This window comes from Pelobates fuscus, chromosome 8 (genome assembly GCF_036172605.1).
Source record: "Pelobates fuscus isolate aPelFus1 chromosome 8, aPelFus1.pri, whole genome shotgun sequence".
In the NCBI taxonomy this organism is placed as follows: Eukaryota; Metazoa; Chordata; class Amphibia; order Anura; family Pelobatidae; genus Pelobates; species Pelobates fuscus.
The window spans coordinates 13,716,843-13,739,282 of NC_086324.1; the positions used below are offsets into that span (position 1 = coordinate 13,716,843).

Below are 22,440 nucleotides of genomic sequence, written 5' to 3' on the forward strand. Positions count from 1 at the left end.
CTTAGCCGACTTGGAGAAGTTTTCATTCAAAATTCCTGAAAAATTCTCATTTTTGTAAATAACTCCGGGAAAGGTAGCCTGTTACTTTCTCCGCAGAACTGCACAACGGGCCCTATTCACTAAACAGTGAGATTTGGTGATGTGTGAACCAGCTTGCTATATCTCGACTAGAACAGCCTAAAGTTGATAAAAGAACAACTCTACCTCTGCGATGTTTTCAGATTTAATTCAACTTTTCTTTAGTTGGAGAATTGCTGCCAGAATGACTGATTTGAATTCAATGTTCTCTTTCCTGAATCAATTCTCCACAATTCCCCGTCTAGTGAACAAGCCTTATGTCCAGCAGAGGACACCATTAATGGACACACTCCGAAGGATACATTTCGGTCCATTTGTAGCTGATACTTTGTGCCAAGCACATTATCTGTTTATGTGGAAACTGTTCTGATCTTGGTGTCTGTCCAAGAAATGATCCCGCGGGAGAAAGAAATCCATCAATCACAACTATTTTAACAGAATGAACATGACAAATCTCACTAACAGGATGTATTTTAATGTATCCAAACCTCAGATTGAAGCATTCAATTATCTCTTCCAACAAACCAACTGTTGTCAGCCTTTTGTCCACAAGAATCTGTCATTAAGACCTTCTACAAACACACATATGTTTAATTACATTCTAGACAGGAGCAGTGTAAATAGAGATACACGTGCATATTATTTTGGCTCCCCGTGTTCCTTCATATCTGCCAAATGTCCCAAATCCAGCAAAACAGTCCTGATTTTAGACTTTTGTGTCTTTGAGAATTAGGTACCAGAGAAATAACCAAGAAAATAAAAAAAAGAATGCAGTGTAAGTTTGTCACTGAATGCTGCTTAACACTGCGCACTGGCTAGCTAACTGGTATTGCTCCGAAAAAGCCCCATTTTCAAAGCTAGCCCTCTGCATGCCATGGTAGCAGTGGTTGTATGAGGGCACGTCATTAAGGTGATCATGTCACATTTTAAGATTTTTTTTCATTTTTATTTATTTAAAAGTACATTTCTGCTAAATAACTATAAAGTGGCAGCACGGAATGAAACAGAACATTCTAATTATTAAGAGGAGTCATTTTAAGAATATTATCTCATTATATTCACCAGCATTTATTCTGGGTTTCTGTCAAACAGTATTAAAGTGGCATATTCACTGAAAGTAGAAACCCAGTCAAAAGATATCATTTGGACTATTTTGTCTCGGTGTTTTTCCTCTGCCTAACACTTTTTGTCACCGGGCAAAGCTAACACAGTCAAGGAATGTCAATCCAGTGACAGCTGCAGGGAAATTAGCTCGGTCTATGGAGAATCCTGTGGTCTCTCAGGATCCTTGTGCATGCGCAGTGACATCGGCTCCTGGCAGATGAGGCGCCAGGAGAAGAAGAGGAAGAGAATGGTCCCGCGAGGGACAGTTTTAGGTAAGTAGAAGTCATCTTTCCCTTCCCTCCAGCCACCGGAACCCCAGCGGCAATTTCACCGTCGAGGGGTCTTTAAAATTCTGAAAAGTCCTCAGACAGTGACAGTGCCGCTTTAAACACTGTGTGAATTGTACTTCTGAAAACCTCTGCCTCGTGCCTTCTTGGCCGGTACTGAATCTCCCCTAATCCCTAACTTTCAACAAGATAGGATCACAAGCTGAAAACCCAATGAAGTTAAAAGGCATCCAACACCTGTAAACACACGTCAAGGAACAAAACATGCTCGCAATGTCATAGTACCAGAGGATCATGGGAAAGCTAAATTAAATTGCATAGAATACCCTGTCTGTGCCTTTAAAAATGCATTCGTAATGTCAAAAGTATAATTCTTTTACTTAAAAACATATATTGGAAACACACATTGTATAACTTATAAATACCTTTGCAAACTCTTCTTTCGAATATCAGCAATATAAGCTCCTCTACGTGTACAGCGCTGCAGAGATTGTGGGCGCCATATTACCAACAAACATATATCCCCTGAATAATGTAGTCAGAGTCGATTGGCTTAGTTTAAATTGAAAACACGTTTGTTAAAGCAGATATGTCGGATACGCTGTATCTAATCACTGGCAGGAATCCGCTAAATAATCATGAACTGCACACAGCGGGTAGGAGAGACGAGAGGCATTTGTCTTAGCATTCATTACCCTTGCGGTTTTCCTTACTTGGCAGCGAGTCTTGCATCCCGATCTTTCTCTCGGTCTCTTCCCCTTGGCTGCGTTTGTGAATTTTCTTTCTGTTTATTATTTGTATGATTTCCAGACAAGAGAATCATTTCTAAACCATGATTACGCAGCAGGAGGTAAGTGGGCCAAGCCACTTATGGCTAAAGCTGGCCACGCAGGAATGTATGAATTACTTTTACCATGATTCTCAGCAAATCGTGAGAAAATTAGCTATTCTAAATCTCCTACATTTCCAGCATTTGCTGCAAATCTCTAGGCTTTGCAGGTTTTGCTTTGAGCTCAAACCAGGAAAAGACTCAGCCAATCACAATGATTATGTCATTGATAGCAGTGCTGAGCTTAACCCACAGTCATTTATCGGCCATTTATGGGCACTTTCAGCGATTCACGGAACTTCACATGTAAGTAGAGAAATAATGCAAATACTGAAATTTGGAATGAAGGGGTAAGATTGGGTCTTATTACTCATTCTGACAATATACACACAATGACACAAACACACAGTATAAACACTGCTATCACCAATACAAGAAACTTCAAAAGAAACTGAATTGGAGTGCACAATAACTCTGTGCAGGAAGGAAAAATGAAATAATAAAAGGGCTGCGTCACATACAAAGGAGCGACTAAACAACTAAATAAAATATAAACCAACAATGGTATGTGAGCGCTCCAAATCAAAATATGACCACTAGAAATTATACTCCAAACACTGCTATACATACAATGCTACATGTGCAGTCAGACATAGTACACACATTGCTACACACAGTATACACACACAATAACACAAACACACAGTATAAACACTGCTTTACATACAATGCAACATGTGCAGTCAGACATAGTACACACATCACTCACTGTGACGTTGTGTCCTGTGATGTCACACATATGTAAATTAAAGGGACACTATAGTCACCAAAACAGCAGTTTTGGCATTTAGATAATTTCACTGCAGTCTCACTGCTCAATTCTCTGTCATTTAGCAGTTAAATCACTTTGTTTATGCACCCTAGTCACACCTCCCTGCATGTGACTTGCACAGCCTTTCTAAACACTTCCTGTAAAGAGTCAGCTAATGTTTAAACTTCCTTCATTGCAAATTCTAAAATGTATTATCCCCTGCATATAGCTTGCTAGACCCAACAGAAGCATTCTGTGTATGATTAAAGTTCACTTTAGAGAGCAGGCAATAAAAACTTTTAAAGTAAGTTACATCTAATTGAAAGTGAAAACATTTATTTCCATGCATGGTGTGTGAGTCACAGCAAGGGAAAGGGGGGGTCTAGGGCTGCATGGACAGAAACAAAAGCTATTTAACTCCAAAATTGCAGAGATTTGAGCAGTGAGACTGCAGGATCATGATCTAAACACTAATACGGCTTCCTTAAGCTAAAGTTGTTTTGGTGACTATAGTGTCCCTTTAATTATGTTGGTATTTTTTTTCCAAAATAGGTGGCAACCCTAAACACACACACAAACTCTCTCTACATAAAAATTAACTTTTCAGAAAATCAATTAAACAACATCCCAGAAAACGGCAAAGCCAAGAAGAAACCAAGGAAGATTGGGAAAATTGCAAGAAAACATTATCGAGAGAAACTCTTGCGTTTGTTGCTGGTGAGTACCCACGATTTGCGTTTGAAAGCCTCTTTCTCATTAACGTTAACAAGGAGTCATCTCTGACAAACATGAAAGCTCTCTTACAGAATTTCAAAGAAAAAGCAGAGTCATTACATGATTAATTAAACTGAAGATTGCCTGGCACAGCTGGTATTAATACCATTATACTATAATCACTTCTACTTGGCATTATACTGTAGCAAACACTTTAATAGGGTTCCACGCTGGCAGTGTGAGCAAGTCTCTCCTTTTACATCCCTCCCTATTTAGGAGGGACATTCCCTATTTTAGGCCCGAATCCCTATGTTCCTTTAGTCTATCCTATTCTCCCTCTTTTGTAGGAGCTCTGTATTGTTGGTGTGTCTGGTTGTATAACAGAGCTCCACAGCTATAATATAGAAACATAGAATGTGACGGCAGATAAAAACCATTCAGGCCCATCTAGTCTGCCCAATTTTCTAAATACCTTCATTAGTCTCTGGCCTTATCTTATAGCTAGGATAGCCTTATGCCTATCCCACGCATGCTTAAACTCCTTCACTGTGTTAACCTCTACCACTTCAACTGGAAGGCTATTCCATGCATCCACTACCCTCTCAGTAAAGTAATACTTCCTGATATTATTTTTAACCCCTTAAGGACACATGACATGTGTGGCATGTCATGATTCCCTTTTATTCCAGAAGTTTGGTCCTTAAGGGGTTAAACCTTTGTCCCTCTAATTTAAGACTATGTCTGTTGTTGTGGTAGTTTTTATTATTTTTAAATATAGTCACCTCCTTTACTGTGTTTATTCCATTTATGTATTTAAATGTTTCTAATACTTCCAGTAATGTGTCTTTAAACTAGAAATCAGTCTGAATAAATAAGATACATTGTACACACACACACTCCATCCACTATTCACACACTACACAAACACACACTCTGCATTCACTATACAAACACACACTGCATGCACTTTTCACGCACTACACAAACACACACTGCATGCACTTTTCACACACTACACAAACACACACTGCATTCACTACACAAACACTGCATTCACTATACACACAATACACAAGCACACACTGCATTCACTATATACACACTACACAAACACACACTCTGCATTCATTATATACACACTACACAAGCACACACTGCATCCACTATATACAAATTACACAAACACACACACTGCATTCATTATTTACACACACACACTACACAAACACACACTGCATCCACTATACAATCACACACTGCATCCACTATACAAACACACACTGCATCCACTATACAAACACACACTGCATCCACTATACAAACACACACTGCATGCACTAATCAAATACTCTAGCTGCATCCACTACACACATATTCTTGAAAACATAAACATTTCTGACTGGCATGTATATTTTGTGCATTTACCTTAATAAAAAAAAGATTTTCTAAAAAAATAAATAAATAATAAACATGTTCAGTTAACAGTACATTTGTGTAGAAATAGTTTATTTTTTTAAATGGTAAATGTACAGAATATTGGTATCGGTAAGTTATCGGCTATTGGCCTGAAAGTTCACAGATTATCGGTATCAGTCGATCCCTAGTACTCTCTGTAATTTAATATGGAACCGATTATAACTTGTAAAAAAATTTTTAAAATACTTCAGTGTTTTGTTTGAGTAGTCTTAATTTTCTTGTTTATTGTAAAATGATTTTAACATGACAATATCTCTTTGGGGTGTTCAGTTATGTGCCCATTGTGCAGCGCTACGGAATCTGATGGCGCTACATAAATAATAAATAATAATACAAATAATGTAGCCTCGACACACACTTTGTTCTCTGTATTCTGCTTAAAATCAAATAAAATGTTCTGGAAACACAAGAATGTTGAATGTTTTCTATTTACTGTACAGTGTGCTCTGAAATGCCAGTTTTAGAAAAACATTGCTTGTGCGAGAACATTATGATTTACTGTATTCAAAAACACAGTCATAGCACACTCCGAACGTATGCAGAGTGAAGGACTCAACGTAATGACTGTTAGATCATCTGGCCCATGCTCCCCGGGGACGCCGTCAGTATGCAGGAGCTGTACAGGTTATGTAAAGTTTTGCAAATGAAATGGAGTATTTATTTATTTTGTTTATTTGATTTTCAAGCCACAATCTATATAAAGCAAAGCTTTCTGCTAATTAGCAGTCTATAATTATATTGCTCTTGCAAACTTTGTGTTACTTTAAACACGAGACGCAATTAACTATAAACTAACGAGTTCATATAGACTGCTCTCATTATTGAGCGGTGTTAGGCCACGAGCCCAGATGGAGTTTTGTAATGCATACTTTAAATCCTTCCAGCACGTCCTACTACTTAACTTTAATATAAATATGTATCTTGAATGGGGCAGATTCAACGTATCGAAATAAACAGATACATCATGTTCTACATTCAAAATTCTATCTCAGACAAAGCATATCCACTTCAATATTTTGATATTTCTCAATAAAAGGACAAACCCTTTCAAGCGCAGCTCCCTGATCCTATATTTACATCCATCGTACCACCAGAAAAGAAGAGAAGTTTTGGGAGGTTTCAGCAGCCACATACTATAATTACAAGTACTGATGTTCCACCTACCCCTCTATTACTAAAGTTGACCATTTTCTAGTAGCTATATACTGTATGTGATCTATACATTATGCTATTATATTCACAATAAAATGTATATAGACCAATAGAAATGCTCGACTCATTTGAACAAATTTCGCCTTTTTCAAGGACAGTTCTTAGCCTGCAGCTGCACACAAGGAATTGTGGGAATCTAATGCGTCAATGTATCACTTGCACGCGTAGCACTCCTGGGCGTCTGCGTCAATACTGGAAAACAAGGTAAAACAATGTCACTAGCGCAAGGTACAGATGAAAGCACCATAACCACTACACAGCATTGTAGTGATTATGGGGCTAGTATTCTACAAGTGTTTTCCTCTGTTCTGGGCAATTTTTGAGAAGTTTTACCAAAACTGTGCTCCCTGCAGTGCTGCCCTCTCTTTAGAGATGATGTTCCACTTTAGGATCCAAGTTCGTTTGTCTATCATTCTATCTTCACGTCCTTCTCTGGCATTTTGAAATCCATCTCCATCTTGCAATAGGCCAGGGAAGGATTTAGGGGTTAGTCAAAGCACTAAAAAAAAGGTCTCTGACAATTAGTGATCCTCAAACCATGATTCGAGAAGCGCTGGTAGAACCAAACCACGTTATCTCAATGACCTGGTCTGGGTGCAGTGGTCTGTCATATAAACCCTCCGATATAAAACGTGTAGAAACATTGCGAGGTTAGATCTTTCCAACAGCCACTGGAGACGCTTCTGCTGTGCTAACTGAGTAACCCTCATCCAATTTAATGTTTTCTTATGAGGACAATTGATAGGATCATCGATTGAGGAAGGGAAGCCTCTACAATGACGCTGCGTCACTGGGAAAAGTCAAGTAAAAATCTTTCTTTTTATGGTGAATTGGGGGGGGGGGGGGTCTGAATGTAACTAGAGATAGGGGCACATAGCATTAGGAATGCAGGTTTGTCTTCCTACCCTTATAGTGTTCCTTTATAGTGTCACTTCTGAGCGTTCCATGAATAGACTACCTTTCTAAAAATAGTTTGTATATTGTACGGACATTTCATTGAAATTCCAACAAAAACTAAATATTTAAATATGACAGAGACTATTTGCACTTTTTCTATGCCGGTGGATATGCAAAACTGGAAAATGGATTAATTTCTAACTGCGTTGGCTTGCCAATTCCCATATACAGGTGCCGGTGACAGCTGACGGTATACTGTGTCCTGTTACAATGCACAATAGATGGTGAAGGGTTTACACATGTTAGATCTGTTGAGGATCAGGTGATGTAACATTGATGTGACTTCTAGCATTCCAGGAAAAAAAACGACAACTCCAAGTCGATATCTTTGTTACCCCTTGCTGAAGTTTGAGGCTGGGTTTTACATAGTTTAGTATACACCAGATTTACTACAATCCCTTCTCAAATGGCACTCCGCCGTTCCTTCTCAAATAAATCTCCCAGCCAATCGTGGCCTTTCTCTGGGTTCGTATTGGAGAATTACTGAGCAGGCCCTCATCTGTGATAGAATATCTGCACATGTCAAGTTATCATTCGAGTAAGACGTCTGTGTGCACGTAATGCAGTCACTTATCAAAAATAATTAAAAACTTTAAAAAATAGTGACGTACCACGTTTACAAACTTTAAACCAAATCCTAGGAAAATCTGGAATGCATTACAAATTATTGTAAGAAGGTCATCAGTCAATTTAACACAGTATCTCCATGTCTCAAAGTGCAACAAGTAGGAGAATGTCTCTATATCGGAGAGCCTCAGAACACAGCCCAGCTCAAGTTATCCTCCACGGGGCCACAAAGTACACATTCACACTGACCTTAGAACAGGGGTGGCAGACTGCAACTCCCAAGATGCTTTGCCAGCCTTTAGACTGAGAGTCTACCTTTTGATTACCCCTGCCATAAGACTACCTTCTATGAGAGTAGAATGTCACAAAGTGTCAGATAGTCTCTCTACTTTGCTTCATGGCTTCCCACGCTTTAACCATGCAACCCTTAAGGCATGTCATGATACAGGGATACCCCTGGCGCTCAAGGGCTTTAAACGAATAAGAAAAGATCGCCATTGGCAGCATACAGATGGCGTCCCTTTGCACAGCGCCGCAGGGTATATTAATAGCTGAGATTATATGGAATTTGCTACCATTCCAGGAGACTTGGTGACTCTTCCACATCTGTAGTTACTTTAGGAAATGTTTATATTTTCCAAAAGGAGACAAAAGGCCATCCGTTGGGAGACAGGCAGAGCCTATCCCAGCCATTTCTTTTCTTGAAACAATAGCTAGCAGAAGGGATCTGTAAGAATGGAGCATGCAAGGTCTCTAATCACAGAGAGTGACAGTGGCCGAGTGACCTCTCTGCTCGGAGTACACAGAGCCCTGGGCAGATCAGTCAGTCAATTATAGCACCTTTCGAGTGACCTTTCAACTCCCATGCTGACCAAAAGGAAACCCTGAGGTCTTTAGGGCCATAATAAAAGAGAAGGTCTTTGCCTCTCGCTGCAGAAAACACTCAAACTCCCCTCTCTGACCCCTGACAAACATCAGACCTTGACTCCCAAGAGGAATCAAGCAGAACAAGCCATGGATTATGGCTTTCATCCAAGCCACATCTTTAGAGAGACAGATAGTCCACTTGGATGGACTGCAGGACTGGCAGAAGATATTTAGCCTCCTTCCTCATAATATGAAGACACTAATGTTTAAGCACAAGGCACAAGATATAAGAAAAGCGGAAATTTTGGGCAAGAAAAAACAAGCGTGAAAAAACACCTAATCTGGAAAGTTTTGCCAATTCAAGGATTTTTGTCTAAAATGTTCAAACACAGAAATACGGAATGTGATGGCAGAGCCATTCGGCCCATCTAGTCTGCCCAATTCTCTAAATACCTTCATTAGTCCCTGGCCTTATCTTATAGATAGGATAGCCTTATGCATATCCCACGCATACTTAAACTCCTTTACTGTGTTAACCTCTACCACTTCAGCTGGAAGGCTATTCCATGCATCTACTACCCTCTCAGTAAAATAATACTTCCTGATATTATTTTTAAACCTTTGTCCCTCTAATTTAAGACTATGTTGTCTTGTTGTGGTAGTTTTTCTTCTTTTAAATATAGTCTCCTCCTTTACTGTGCTGATTCCCTTTATGTATTTAAATGTTTCTATCATATCCCCCCTGTGTCGTCTTTCCTCCAAGCTATACATGTTAAGATCAAAGCCCTTGTCAGTTCTCCAGAAATCCTGGTTTACTGAATAAGCATTTAAGAAAGCAATTTTCAGAATATTTCTGTATAACATAAGGCTAAATAATATCTTATATTACCAAAATACACACAGTGCGTTACCAAATACCCAATAGCCAATAAGACGCTGTACCTACCAATATAACCAACAGATAATTAAATAGATCACAAAATATTCTTATACAGCGCGAGTCAAAAGTAGGAAACCACCACTGTCAATGAGCCATTTATTACGTCCAAGTCAATTCTGACACCACAATTATTTTTAGAGGAGCTTTATATCTTATCTTTGACATTTAAGTTTTGGCGACCACAATTCTGCCAAAGAGCAGCTGTCGGTAAAAAAAAATGACAACACAGACACCGCCACTAATCTGATCACGTCACGGTTACCAGAAACATTCACTAACGATTCCTTGTTAATCAATTACACCAACTATAGGACAGATAGGTTCTGGATCTACAATATAACATAGCAAAATCACTAATATAAAACAGTTACACGCGCACAATACCCAGAAAGTTTGGAGGTACCTGGTGAAAACTAACACAGCAATGGCCAAATGGAAAATGGTTGGTTAACGATGTATCTGTCACCTATTATCCCTATCAATGCATTTAACATTTAAACCTGCAAAAGTATCGCTGTGTTTACATTGCGATAGAAGACTTCACACCATGAGAATTACAAGTAAAGCACAGCTTAGGGGAGGTTTTAAGGCAATAACGGAATTGTCGGAAATTCAGAGGAGTTTCTGGTAGATGAATTATTATTATTATTATATTATTTTATCATTTATATAGCGCCATCAGATTCCGTAGCGCTGTACAATGGGTGTCCGTGGAATTTGCCCTGTGATAGCATTGATCGTAAATTCAGAAAATGCTATCGATCAGTCACTGACACTGGATTCTAATGTACGGTACTTCCCCATTTTTTACTGACATCGTATGCATAGATCCAGTGTATAGAATAGAAACGGTTCGTGATGCTTTGAACTTTCTAGAACAATACTGCTCTGTGTCCTATGTAAAGGGCAAGTGGCTATAAAAGTATCTTTATAATGAGGGAATGGCTGCCCAGGGGGTATTAACCTGGGCTGCACATAATGCAACCACCTCTGCTAATTATGTCGTTTAATGACTGTACTGGTCACGGGAATTATTGGGTTAATGGCTGTGACGGTATGTTCCAAGCAACGGAACCGATAGACATGTGCACACATTAGTTTAAAGCCATTATTCCATATATATCGATACCAGAACAAGTCCAATCCGAATCGATCTCACCTGTAAACTCCACATGTCTAATAACAGATACTTAATAATGGTGTGCGTTCTGTACCTACCCTGCCGGTAGCTCTCCAGATGCTAGTACACATCATCTCCCACAATCCTTTGCATCAGTTTGAGGATTCGCTGGCTGGGCATTTAAAAAAGCATTCAAAATGTTGCCTGTCATTTTACTGACACAACATTCATACAGGCAAAGTTAAAATTCATCACTGAGATTGCAGCGAATTAGGGGGATTTTAGAGATACGGGATTATCCATATCAGTTTATGCCATTACATCTAAGATCCCCCTCCCCTCCCCCCCCCCAACCAGCACTCTGCGGATGCTATACTATGCTATAACGACGCAGGCCATTATACACAGAGCGATGACGACGCCACGCTTATGAGAATTACAGGGTCAAATGTTCAGCAAATGACCGTGATTCATGGTAAATTCTCAAGATTTAGACATGGCAAAAAAAAATAATAAAAACACATCCCCCCCTCGATTCCTTCTCGTAGACATGTGAGCAGCTGTACAGATACATTAAGCTAACGGTAACATGTGCTACAAACCTCAATGATTAGTATTTAAATGAGAATATTCAAAGGTGTTAAGCACAAAAGCTTCTTTCATTGAAAGCCTGTTTGCCAATGTCATTAAATCACATACTGCAATTAGACTGTAAGCTCATTTGACCACAGCCCCTTTGTCAATGTTCGTTCCTGTTTCTTCACTTGCATCATATTTTTATGATTGTCTCAGATTATAAAGCTGTACAGAATGTGTCAATACACATAACAAAATAATGATTCAAACAGATGAATGAAGCAGTTTGGAAGATACATTTTAACCTCCAATCTTTATTAAGAATTAAATTTAAATAAAGAGAAGTACATCAATAGAATAGCCTTCCAGTGGAAGTAGTAAAGCTTTAAGGTGTTATAAAACGTGTAGTAGATACCTGGAATAGCCTTCAAGTGGGAGCAGTAACAGTGATATAGAAAGGGCAGTAGATACCTGGAATAGCCTTCCAGTGGGAGCAGTAAAGGTTAACAGCGATATAGAAAGGGTAGTAGATACCTGGAATAGCCTTCCAGTGGGAGAAGTAACAGTGATATAGAAAGGGTAGTAGATACGCGGATTAGCCTTCCAGTGGGAGCAGTAAAGGTTAACAGTGATATAGAAAGGGTAGTAGATACCTGGAATAGCCTTCCAGTGGGAGCAGTAACAGTGATATAGAAAGGGTAGTAGATACCTGGAATAGCCTTCCAGTGGGAGAAGTAACAGTGATATAGAAAGGGTAGTAGATACCTGGAATAGCCTTCCAGTGGGAGCAGTAACAGTGATATATAAAGGGTAGTAGATACCTGGAATAGCCTTCCAGTGGGAGCAGTACTAGTGATATAGAAAGGGTAGTAGATACCTGGATTAGCCTTCCAGTGGGAGCAGTAACAGTAATATAGAAAGGGTAGTAGATACCTGGAATAGCCTTCCAGTGGGAGCAGTAAAGGTTAAGTGATATAGAAAGGGTAGTAGATACCTGGAATAGCCTTCCAGTGGGAGCAGTAACAGTGATATAGAAAGGGTAGTAGATACCTGGATTAGCCTTCCAGTGGGAGCAGTAACAGTAATATAGAAAGGGTAGTAGATACCTGGAATAGCCTTTCAGTGGGAGCAGTAACAGTGATATAGAAAGGGTAGTAGATACCTGGAATAGCCTTTCAGTGGGAGCAGTAACAGTGATATAGAAAGGGTAGTAGATACCTGGAATAGCCTTCCAGTGGGAGCAGTAACAGTGATATAGAAAGGGTAGTAGATACCTGGAATAGCCTTTCAGTGGGAGCAGTAACAGTGATATAGAAAGGGTAGTAGATACCTGGAATAGCCTTCCAGTGGGAGCAGTAACAGTAATATAGAAAGGGTAGTAGATACCTGGAATAGCCTTTCAGTGGGAGCAGTAACAGTGATATAGAAAGGGTAGTAGATACCTGGAATAGCCTTCCAGTGGGAGCAGTAACAGTGATATAGAAAGGGTAGTAGATACCTGGAATAGCCTTCCAGTGGGAGCAGTAACAGTGATATAGAAAGGGTAGTAGATACCTGGAATCATAGGCGTGCGCAGCCTATTGCATTAGGGTGTGCACCCTAAAGCACAAACACACGCCGCATGTATATATATATATATATATATATATATATATATATATATATACATACACACACATACATATACTGCTGTTTGTGTGTGCTGCTGGTGCGCTGTGTGTGTGTGGGTGTTCGTAGTGTGCTATGTGTGTGAGGGTGCTGTTTGTGTGCTGTGTGTGAGGGTGCTGGTAGTGTGCTGTGTGTGAGGGTGTTTGTGTATGTGTGTTTGGGGCCTGTTAGTGTGCTGTGTGTGTGAGGGTGCTGTTTGTGTGATATGTGTGTGTGAGGGTGCTGTTTGTGTCGTGTATTTGTGAGTGTGCTGTTTGTGTGAGGGAGCTGTGTGTGTTTGTGAGGGTGCTGTTAGTGTGCTGTGTGTGTGAGGGTGCTGTTTGTGTGCTGTGTATGTGAGGGTGCCGTGTGTGCGCGCTGTTTGTGTTAGGGTGCTGTATGTGTGTAGGTGCTGTGTGTGTGTGTGTGTGTGTGTGTGCTGTATGCTTGGAGGGATTGTGAAGGTGGGGGCAGATTAGTAAATAACCCCCTCCCTTCTTACCTTATGTAGGGAGGGGGGATCCTTGCTGTCCAAGGGAGAGTGAACTCTAGCCTGCGGGCCTAGAGTTCACTCTCGCGAGATCTGAGCATTGCCGCGGCAACGCTCAGATCTCGCGAGAGGAACCTGGCGGAGCTTCTGTCTAGAGCTCCCCGGGTCCTCTCCTGCCTCCCTCCATGCTGCTGGTGAGGTAGATCTTTGATCTCCCCGCCGGCCCATGGAGGCTAAGAGCAGAGCCGGCACTTAGATAGCGCCAGCTCTGCATGAGCCGACAGGGGAGATCCGGAGATCTCCCCTGCCGGCAGGGGTCAAGTCCTGGGGAATAAAGTGTGGGATCTCTCCCAAGATTCCCACCCCCCCAAAAAAATATACACTCGTGTGTGTGTGTGTGTGTGTATATATGTATATATATATATATATATATATATACACGCGTACACACACTCACACACACATACTCAGACACACACACATATATTCACAGACACACAACATACATTCACAGACACACACACACTTACAGGCACACACACACACAGGCACACACACATACATTCACAGACACACACTCACTTACAGACACATACACTCAAGACACACACATACATTCACAGACACGCACTTACAGACACAGACACACACACACACACATTCACAGACACACATACACACTTATAGGCACACACACATACATTCACAGACACACACTCACTTACAGACACATACACTCACAGACACACATACACACACACTTACAGACACATACACTCACAGACACACACACAAACACTCACAGACACACACACATTCACATACACACTTACAGGCACACAGACACACACATACACACTTACAAACACATACACTCACAGACACACACACACACACTTACAGACACTCACACATACATACATTCACAGACACACACACTCACACACATTGACAAATTTTTTTTTTTTTGTTTACAAAAATTGTCCACCCAGCCTCCCTACCTGGAGAGCTGGCGTGGACTTGTCCCTGGGGTCCAGTGGGTCGGGCGGCTCTCTCCATACAACAAGCGGCGAGGGAGCTGTGTGCTCTCTGCTCCCTCTCACCGCGCGGGCTGTCTGCTGTAGCTGGGAGACGGAATATGACGTCATATTCCGGCTCCCATTACCAGCAAACGGCGCGCGGCGAGAGGGAGCAGAGAGCACACAGCTCCCTCGCCGCTTGTTGTATGGAGAGAGCCGCCCGACCGGAGGGGGGTTGGGGGGTGTCCGGGTGTCCATCACCTCTTGCTCCCCCCCATGACGGGGGGAGGAGGAGGAAAGCATTTGGGGGCGGCAGAGTACCTGCAGGAACAGCGTTCCTGCAGGACTCACAGGCGTGCCGCGGGGATTAGGGTGTGCCCAGGCACACCCGGCACACCCCGTGCGCACGCCTATGCCTGGAATAGCCTTCCAGTGGGAGCAGTAACAGTGATATAGAAAGGGTAGTAGATACCCGGAATAGCCTTCCAGTGGGACCAGTAACAGTGATATAGAAAGGGTAGTAGATACCTGGAATAGCCTTCCAGTGGGACCAGTATATAGTAGCTCCCCATTCATAAAAATGGCTTGGGAAAAGCACGTACATTACTCAAGCCCTTTTGTGAACGATGAGCTACGGATTGGCTGAGGGCGTCAGTGTCACACCTGCCTGCGCTCTCCCATGCCTCCTGATTCAAGAATCTGAGAGCAACAAACGGACAGGGGAAGAGCTAAGCGGCGATGGAGACAAGACTTTAGGAAAGAAACCGTTTGTGCAGCGCTGCGGAATGTGTTGGCGCTACATGTTATATTATCAAATAATTATAATTGTTGAATAGGTGCCAAGCAGCACAGATCTCTTGCCCCTTCACACTGCGTTCCAGGGGAAGATTGACAAAAGGGCATTATTGTCCCATTTCCGCTGTAACCCTGTTACACCACACACTTTCCTGCATCTTCAATTGAACTCAGGGACATCTACGTCACTCGCTGCGACCCTCTGTAATTATCCCTGTTTGTTTATAACCATAAGCGACTGCGTATTTACATGACAAGCAAGTTTAGAATTAGATTTCAGTGCAATTATTACAGACGTAGTCAATAAATCACCAATAGGATCCTTCCCTGCATTCTCAGCAATAGTATACAGTATTTGCTGCCTCTCTATAGTACCAGACGGCATTGTGCAAGCTCACTGTTTGTTATTGCAAATCCATACTATTATACTAACTGATTGATTTACACCATTACGGATTACCAATAAATCACAGCGTTTTCCTATGGCAACGAAAAGTCCATTAGTTAAGGAGTTCAATCTCATAAATGCACTGCCAAAAAATGCTAAAATCCCACAGCAAACATGACAGAGCCTTGACACACACACACACAGCTAAACTCACAGCAAGAAAACATGACCGAACCTCCACACACACACACACACAGCTAAACTCACAGCAAGCAAACATGACAGAACCTCCACACACACACACACACACACACACACACAGCTAAACTCACAGCAAGCAAACATGACAGAAACTCAACACACAAACACACAGACAGCTAAACACACAGCAAGCAAACATGACAGAACCTCGACACACACACAGAGAGCTAAAGGCACAGCAAGCAAACATGACAGAACCTCGACACACACACACAGAACTAAACTCACAGCAAGCCTTGTACAGACAGTACAACTGGTGCGGCTGCAAATGATCTGACTGTGTTCTGCCAAGTCTGTTTCCTGCAGTACTCTGTATTATACAGAGCTGTTTATTCAAACACTTACAACTGACCTCACAAGTCAGCTAACATCTACACTGCAATACATCACGCAGGAAATTACCCAGGATCAGCTACAACTCCCGCACCCAAATAGGCAGCTTTATATACCCTCAAAAAAGCAAATCCACAGCAATCATTAATCACCTGCAAATACAGCTCCCCGGATAATCATTTGGATTTACTATCATTGTAATCACTGCACAGCATCAGCCTATACTGCAGTGTAGTACAAAGAGATGGCTGAATCTTTAAAAAAGAGGCGTCAAACTGCAACCTTCCAGATGGTTTTAAGCACCAAATCCCATGATTCTCTGTCACAGGCTTGCAGAGCACGATGGAGGTCAAATGAAAAAAAAAAAAGAAACGTCTGGGTTATGAGAGTTGCAGTCCTGAAAATGATCAGGGTCACATTTTGACACCCCTGATTTAAAGAGCGACAAAGAAGGTGTGGATACTGTATGTAATGCATAACTTTTTAATGGGTTTTTCATAGACAACGGATTGCACTAATCCATTTAACCAGGAATAGACTCCCAGATGCTGCATAACTACAACTCCTATGGTGCTCGGCCAGCATTTAGGGAGCTGCAGTCATGCAACTTTTTCTTCAATGCGGCTTTACATTTTCCCAGAATATATCATACACACCCTGAAAATGAAATACGCCATGTATAATTCTACTTTTTATAACTTTTCCAAAACTGGTAAATACATTAAGTTTCTGGACAATAAGCAAAACTGACATTTGGTCTCCTTACATTGCTGCAACTAAATTAACCATTCATCTTCCAGAGCTTTCTCCAATCACCTTTTATACAATTAATGATGGAAAAAAACAAGAGAATTGACCAAGATTTGTACAGACGACACACGTAGTGCTGATAAAACTCTGGTCCACCGTCTCGTGGTTTGCAGATTAAGCCCTCTCTGACAAGCGGTTCCTCACTGTGTAGCTAAAAGTAACGGTTAATTGTGGGATTATGGGATCGCTGCATATATACAATGAATATGACATGTACCTACCCAAAGCATACAGGAGAGGCAGAGCCAGGTCATTCTGGGGTCCGAACGTTGGCGAGGAAAGCAGGGGGACACAGAAGGCATGATCCTAAAACCGCTCCTGTATCCTTAAACCAAACTGCTGTGATAGAGGAGTACAGCGCCCACATCCATAGTGCTCAGTCCCCCAGAGATGAACGAACCCCTTGGAGACTCCCACCCCCACCACACCTTCCCAGCTTGCCAGCTCTCTTGCAGCTCCACGTCCACTGTGAGTTCTGATCGCTCTGTATCAACGCTTTGTAGGGGCTTCTCCCTCCGTCTTCTCTCTGCTAAAGATGGTCTATCCTCTCTACCTCCACATCACACTTTCTCTCTCCCTCTTTTTCCCTCCTGATTGTCTCTGCCTCTCCAACTTTTCCCTCATCCTAGCATCAGCCCCAACACCTCCTGAAGGGAGAGGGGGAGGTACTGTCAAGAAAACCCTTCCCTCTTCCCTCTGATTTTTTTTATTTTCTAAAAAATCTTTCCTCTCTCCCCCCTCCCTCGTCTTTTCATCCCCAGGCTGGCAGCCACAAGCAACTTTTTAGAGAACTAAAAAAAATGTAATTCTTTGGTATTTCCTTTTCACCCTATACCTCAGCTCCAGACCCCCGCTGCCCCCCTTCTCATATCACTCCCCACCACTGGCTTACACACCTTCTCTCCCCCTTCAAGAAGGGTCTGATTTATTTAATATAAGGAATACTCTCGGAAGAGAAACACAGGCCAATTAAGAGATGTTTGGGTTCAGATGCTCTGCACTATTTTGTCCTCCTGTCTTCAGAGGTTTTGCTGACCAGTTCCCTTTGAGGTGACGCAAGAGGCGCAGTCTTAAAGGAAGAAGTGACGGAATGTCATATGTAACGCCGCAGTTACTGTGTCACTGGGAAGATGTGCAGTCTTATTTCAGATGTAAAATCGCATTCTAAGTGGTATATTCACTAAACAGTAAATTGTGGTGGAATCAAAAATTAACTTCAGAAACCTTGGGCCAAAATATGAATGATATGGTATTAGCTCACACAACTGTTGGTAATGTTGCAAGACTCATGAGGAGTCAGGTATTTGCATTTTTCTCAATGAAGATGTAAACAATCACAAACAATCACAATTGGCCAAATACAGCATTTTTCTGTGCGCTATTTATTTGGCTCTGTACATTTTTTTGTGTATGCAAAAAACTTGCAAAGGGGCAGCTTGGAGAAGTTTTGCCTGAATACAGTGAGAGTAGAAAACACCTATTTTAAAGGTTTCCCTTGCTGTTCCTTCATAAAATAATACTCCTACCAGCTGTTTCCCCGTGTCTTTGTATTATGGGATATGCAGGTCAGAATAACATGAAGCAAGGTTCGCCATCATTGTCCTATAGGGCCAAACGGTTGCATGGTAACTAAATCACAGTTTAGAATTACAGTAATTATGTGTCCATTAACTTCCTTATCATTTAGTGACTGGCTTCGGCTCAGAGTGCCGGTTATTAGCTACAGATAAGGACAAGTATCTCCCCTGGCGAACGCACGGCTGTCTGCCTGACGAGTGGCCCATCGGATGCAGTAGCGAGATATAGGACTAGCTGGCAACGTCAGTGACGTAGGTTACATTGGTATCTTGAAATCATGCCAATGTGCAAGTTTGGTGACATCATCCAGTGTGTCGATGTAAAAATAAAAACGCAAATTTATACCGTGAAACATGTAAAATGAAACGGAAAAAAATACAAAGCAAAAACCTCAGGACTTTGTAACCAATGTAATTAAATAAAGGTGAAAGATCCAAAATGTAAAACCAAATGCAAGGACTGCAGGTTTGTTACGATACAATGTAGTGACCTATGGTACTACAATAGTAGAAGACCTCATCAACCAAGGACACTTGTAAGAAAAAACAGTTGGACTTTTTCCTTTCCTTTTAATTGGACTTTATTTTGTGTGCGCAGCCTTTTTTATTGTTTTTATTTATCTTGTCTTAAAAGGTTTGAGGGATTCCCTTTTTTAAGGTTGCTGCCTAATAGTTATCTAGCGCTGTCTCATTCTTTTTATTTATTACCAGAACAACTAAAGCATAATGTAATGGTACTGGGGCATTTAGCCTGTCTCTGCAAGCTGAGCAGTGTGAACGACCTCTTCTGATAAAAGGCAGTGATTTCAGCGGGGCAGTTACTGTTTCCATATTGGGAAGAATTGGCTTGGCTGCGATCAGAAAGGCAAATTGATTGCACCGAGACCAGCGTACAGGGGTCGCAACTCGACTAAATCTTTTTATTTTAGTTCATTCTGGGGGGCCTTAAATCTAAATAGTTACTAAAACACTAAGCGGTCTTTTACTTCTTCAATGTTCATTAACTATTTGCAAGTTAGCAGCGTTCGAATATTGATTCGGGAAAAGTGCCTCATTCAATCGTTCAGGAGTCAATTCCTTGGTAAATCACGTGTTAATGCAGGCTCTGTTAGCGCCAATTGGGCTGACTGACGGGTTCTGCTTTGGAACGCACCTGGATCAATTCGTACATAGCTTGGTAAATTACAGAAGACAGCAAATCGAATGAATGACTTCCACAATTTATCCTCCCAATTACACAGATTTCTATCAAGCGAAAAAGGGAATTGTGTTTTTGTGAAAAACCCCTGACATCGCATTAAAATATATTCATTCGCTGTAAATGTGATAAAATCCTGCAGCCCAGTTTTTAAGGTAGATACATATACGGAGTTCAGCAGAATATAACTCACGGCTGTATTCCTTAAAGGACCACTCTAGGCACCCAGACCACTTCAGCTTAATGAAGTGGTCTGGGTGCCAGGTCCAGCTAGCTTTTACCCTTTTTTTTATAAACATAGCAGTTTCAGAGAAACTGCTATGTTTATTCTGAGGGTTAAGCCAGCCTCCAGAGCCTCTAGTGGCTGTCTCACTGACAGCCGCTAGAGGCGCTTGCGTGCTTCTCACTGTGAAAATCACAGTGAGAGCACGCAAGCGTCCATAGGAAAGCATTATGAATGCTTTCCTATGCGACCGGCTGAATGCGAGCGCGGCTCCTGCCGCGCATGCGCATTCAGCCGATGACGTCGCGAGGAAGAAGAGGAGGAGGAGTAGAGCTCCCCGCCCGGCGCTGGAGAAAGAGGTAAGTTTAACCCCTTCCTCCCCCCAGAGCCCGGCGGTAGTGGGTCCCTGAGGGTGGGGGCACCCTCAGGGCACTCTAGTGCCAGGAAAACGAGTATGTTTTCCTGGCACTAGAGTGGTCCTTTAATGGCATGATTTCACACAAACAAAATGCAGGTTACACCATATAAATATATGCATTTCATCATAAAGCATCCTTGTTTTTACGAAATAGGAATATTTGTAAGTTGCTGAATGTGGAATATTTTCCTAACTTGGCCATCTTGTCATTCATTTTTAGGATGTATCAATACCCAAGGGTCCCCTCGGTCAGTCGGGGCCGTATGGGCTGTGTGCAGTGCTCACACGTAGTGCGGCATATGGCCCTTTAAATCTCTGTGGCTGGACATTCCCTTTTCCTGCAGGGAATGTTACAGGTCCTAGTTTAGTGAATAAAGCTCCTGTTTTTTAATCTATTTTTTTCTGTAAAAAATGAAAGCAGGGAGTATTCTAAAACAAGTGCGCCGGGGAGTGAAGAACCATTGCTCTGTGCTAAATTCAGATTGGGAGATGTTTGGCTGAATATAATAGAATATTAGGTATAATAGAAACACGAGCAGTTCATTCAGGACAGGAGATTTGAATTATGCTTTGTGCAGTTTCCAGCACCTTTTCATATAATAAATCCCAGCCTTTCCCCTCCCAGCTGAAGACTGGGAAGGTATCAAATCTCCCAATGGATAAAGCAAAACGTTTAACAGGAAACACACCCTCCCGCAATAGCCTTACGCTACAAGCATGCCCGGATCGAGAGGCACAAGGGAAGTTTTAGGAAGTTTTACTGCAAATCATACAGATGAAATTGGAATTCCCAATGTGTAGTAACCAGCAGCCATGCCAGAGGTTGCCATTGCTGCTGGTATTGCTGTTCGTAAGAGCTTGCAATCTACGGAACTTGGGTAGAGAACTGACTGTTTGTATTATTATTATTATTACTGGTATTTATACAGCGCCAGCATATTCCGTAGCACTTTACAATATTATCAAAGGGGGAGATTTAACAAAAAAATAGACAATTACAAAAACTTACAGGAACAAAAGGTTGAAGAGGGCCCTTCTTCAAACGAGCTTACAGTCTTTGTAGATTCAGTAATAGCATAAAGTGAACATCTGAGTGTGACTTTGTGAATCTCTAAGGTAATCTTGCACAGTAAATGAAGGTTAAAGGGATTCTATAGTGTAAGGAATACAAAGTTGTATTACTTATACTATACAGCCCTGTGGTTGTTGCCCCCAATCCCTGTCCCCCCCATCCCCAGCAGCTAAACCCCGATTCCAGTGCTAATGGCCCTTGGTGCTGGTTCGACGCTCTGCCTCCTCCGACATCATCCAAAGGGGGGCTAATGCTGCAAGTGCATTAGGCCCTCCCCATAGGAAAGCTTTGCTTCAATGCTTTCCTATAGGGATTTTACTGCAGAGCATGAGGACGTCCAGCGATGTGTCTCTACTGGCTGTCTGATTGACAGCCACTAGAGGCAGTCTCAGACCTGCAATGTAATTATTGCAGTCTCTCAAAAACTGCAATGATTTACACTGCAGGACTAAAAGGGACAGGGACACTGCACTCAGAGCACTTCAGTGAGCTGGGTCCCGTTAAATATCTCCATGTGAGCACCGAGCGCGTAACGATGCCAATTCTCGATTCCATTTGCCGGCAAGCACCGAGCCAGATTTTAATAGTGCCACCTCTTTTTAATATGGAATTATTGCCAGAGTTATTCCACTGAGCCGGCACATGACTCAGAGTGATAATGCAATGCACCC

At 41.8% G+C, this 22,440-nt stretch overlaps 1 protein-coding gene across 5 annotated transcripts in view; it reads right to left on the reverse strand.

The window, feature by feature from the left end:
* TNS1 (tensin 1) overlaps nt 1-22,440 on the reverse strand; it is a 401,409-nt gene that overhangs the window by 282,303 nt on the left and 96,666 nt on the right. Inside the window, exon 1 of one of the 5 annotated variants that reach the window (XM_063429253.1) lies at nt 17,503-17,650. The exons of the other annotated variants lie outside the window; for them this stretch is intronic. Within the exon in view, the coding sequence (XP_063285323.1) occupies nt 17,503-17,583 (81 nt within the window). The 5' untranslated portion in view covers nt 17,584-17,650. Of the gene's footprint in view, nt 1-17,502; nt 17,651-22,440 lie in introns of those variants that run through there. 5 annotated transcript variants of the gene reach the window in all.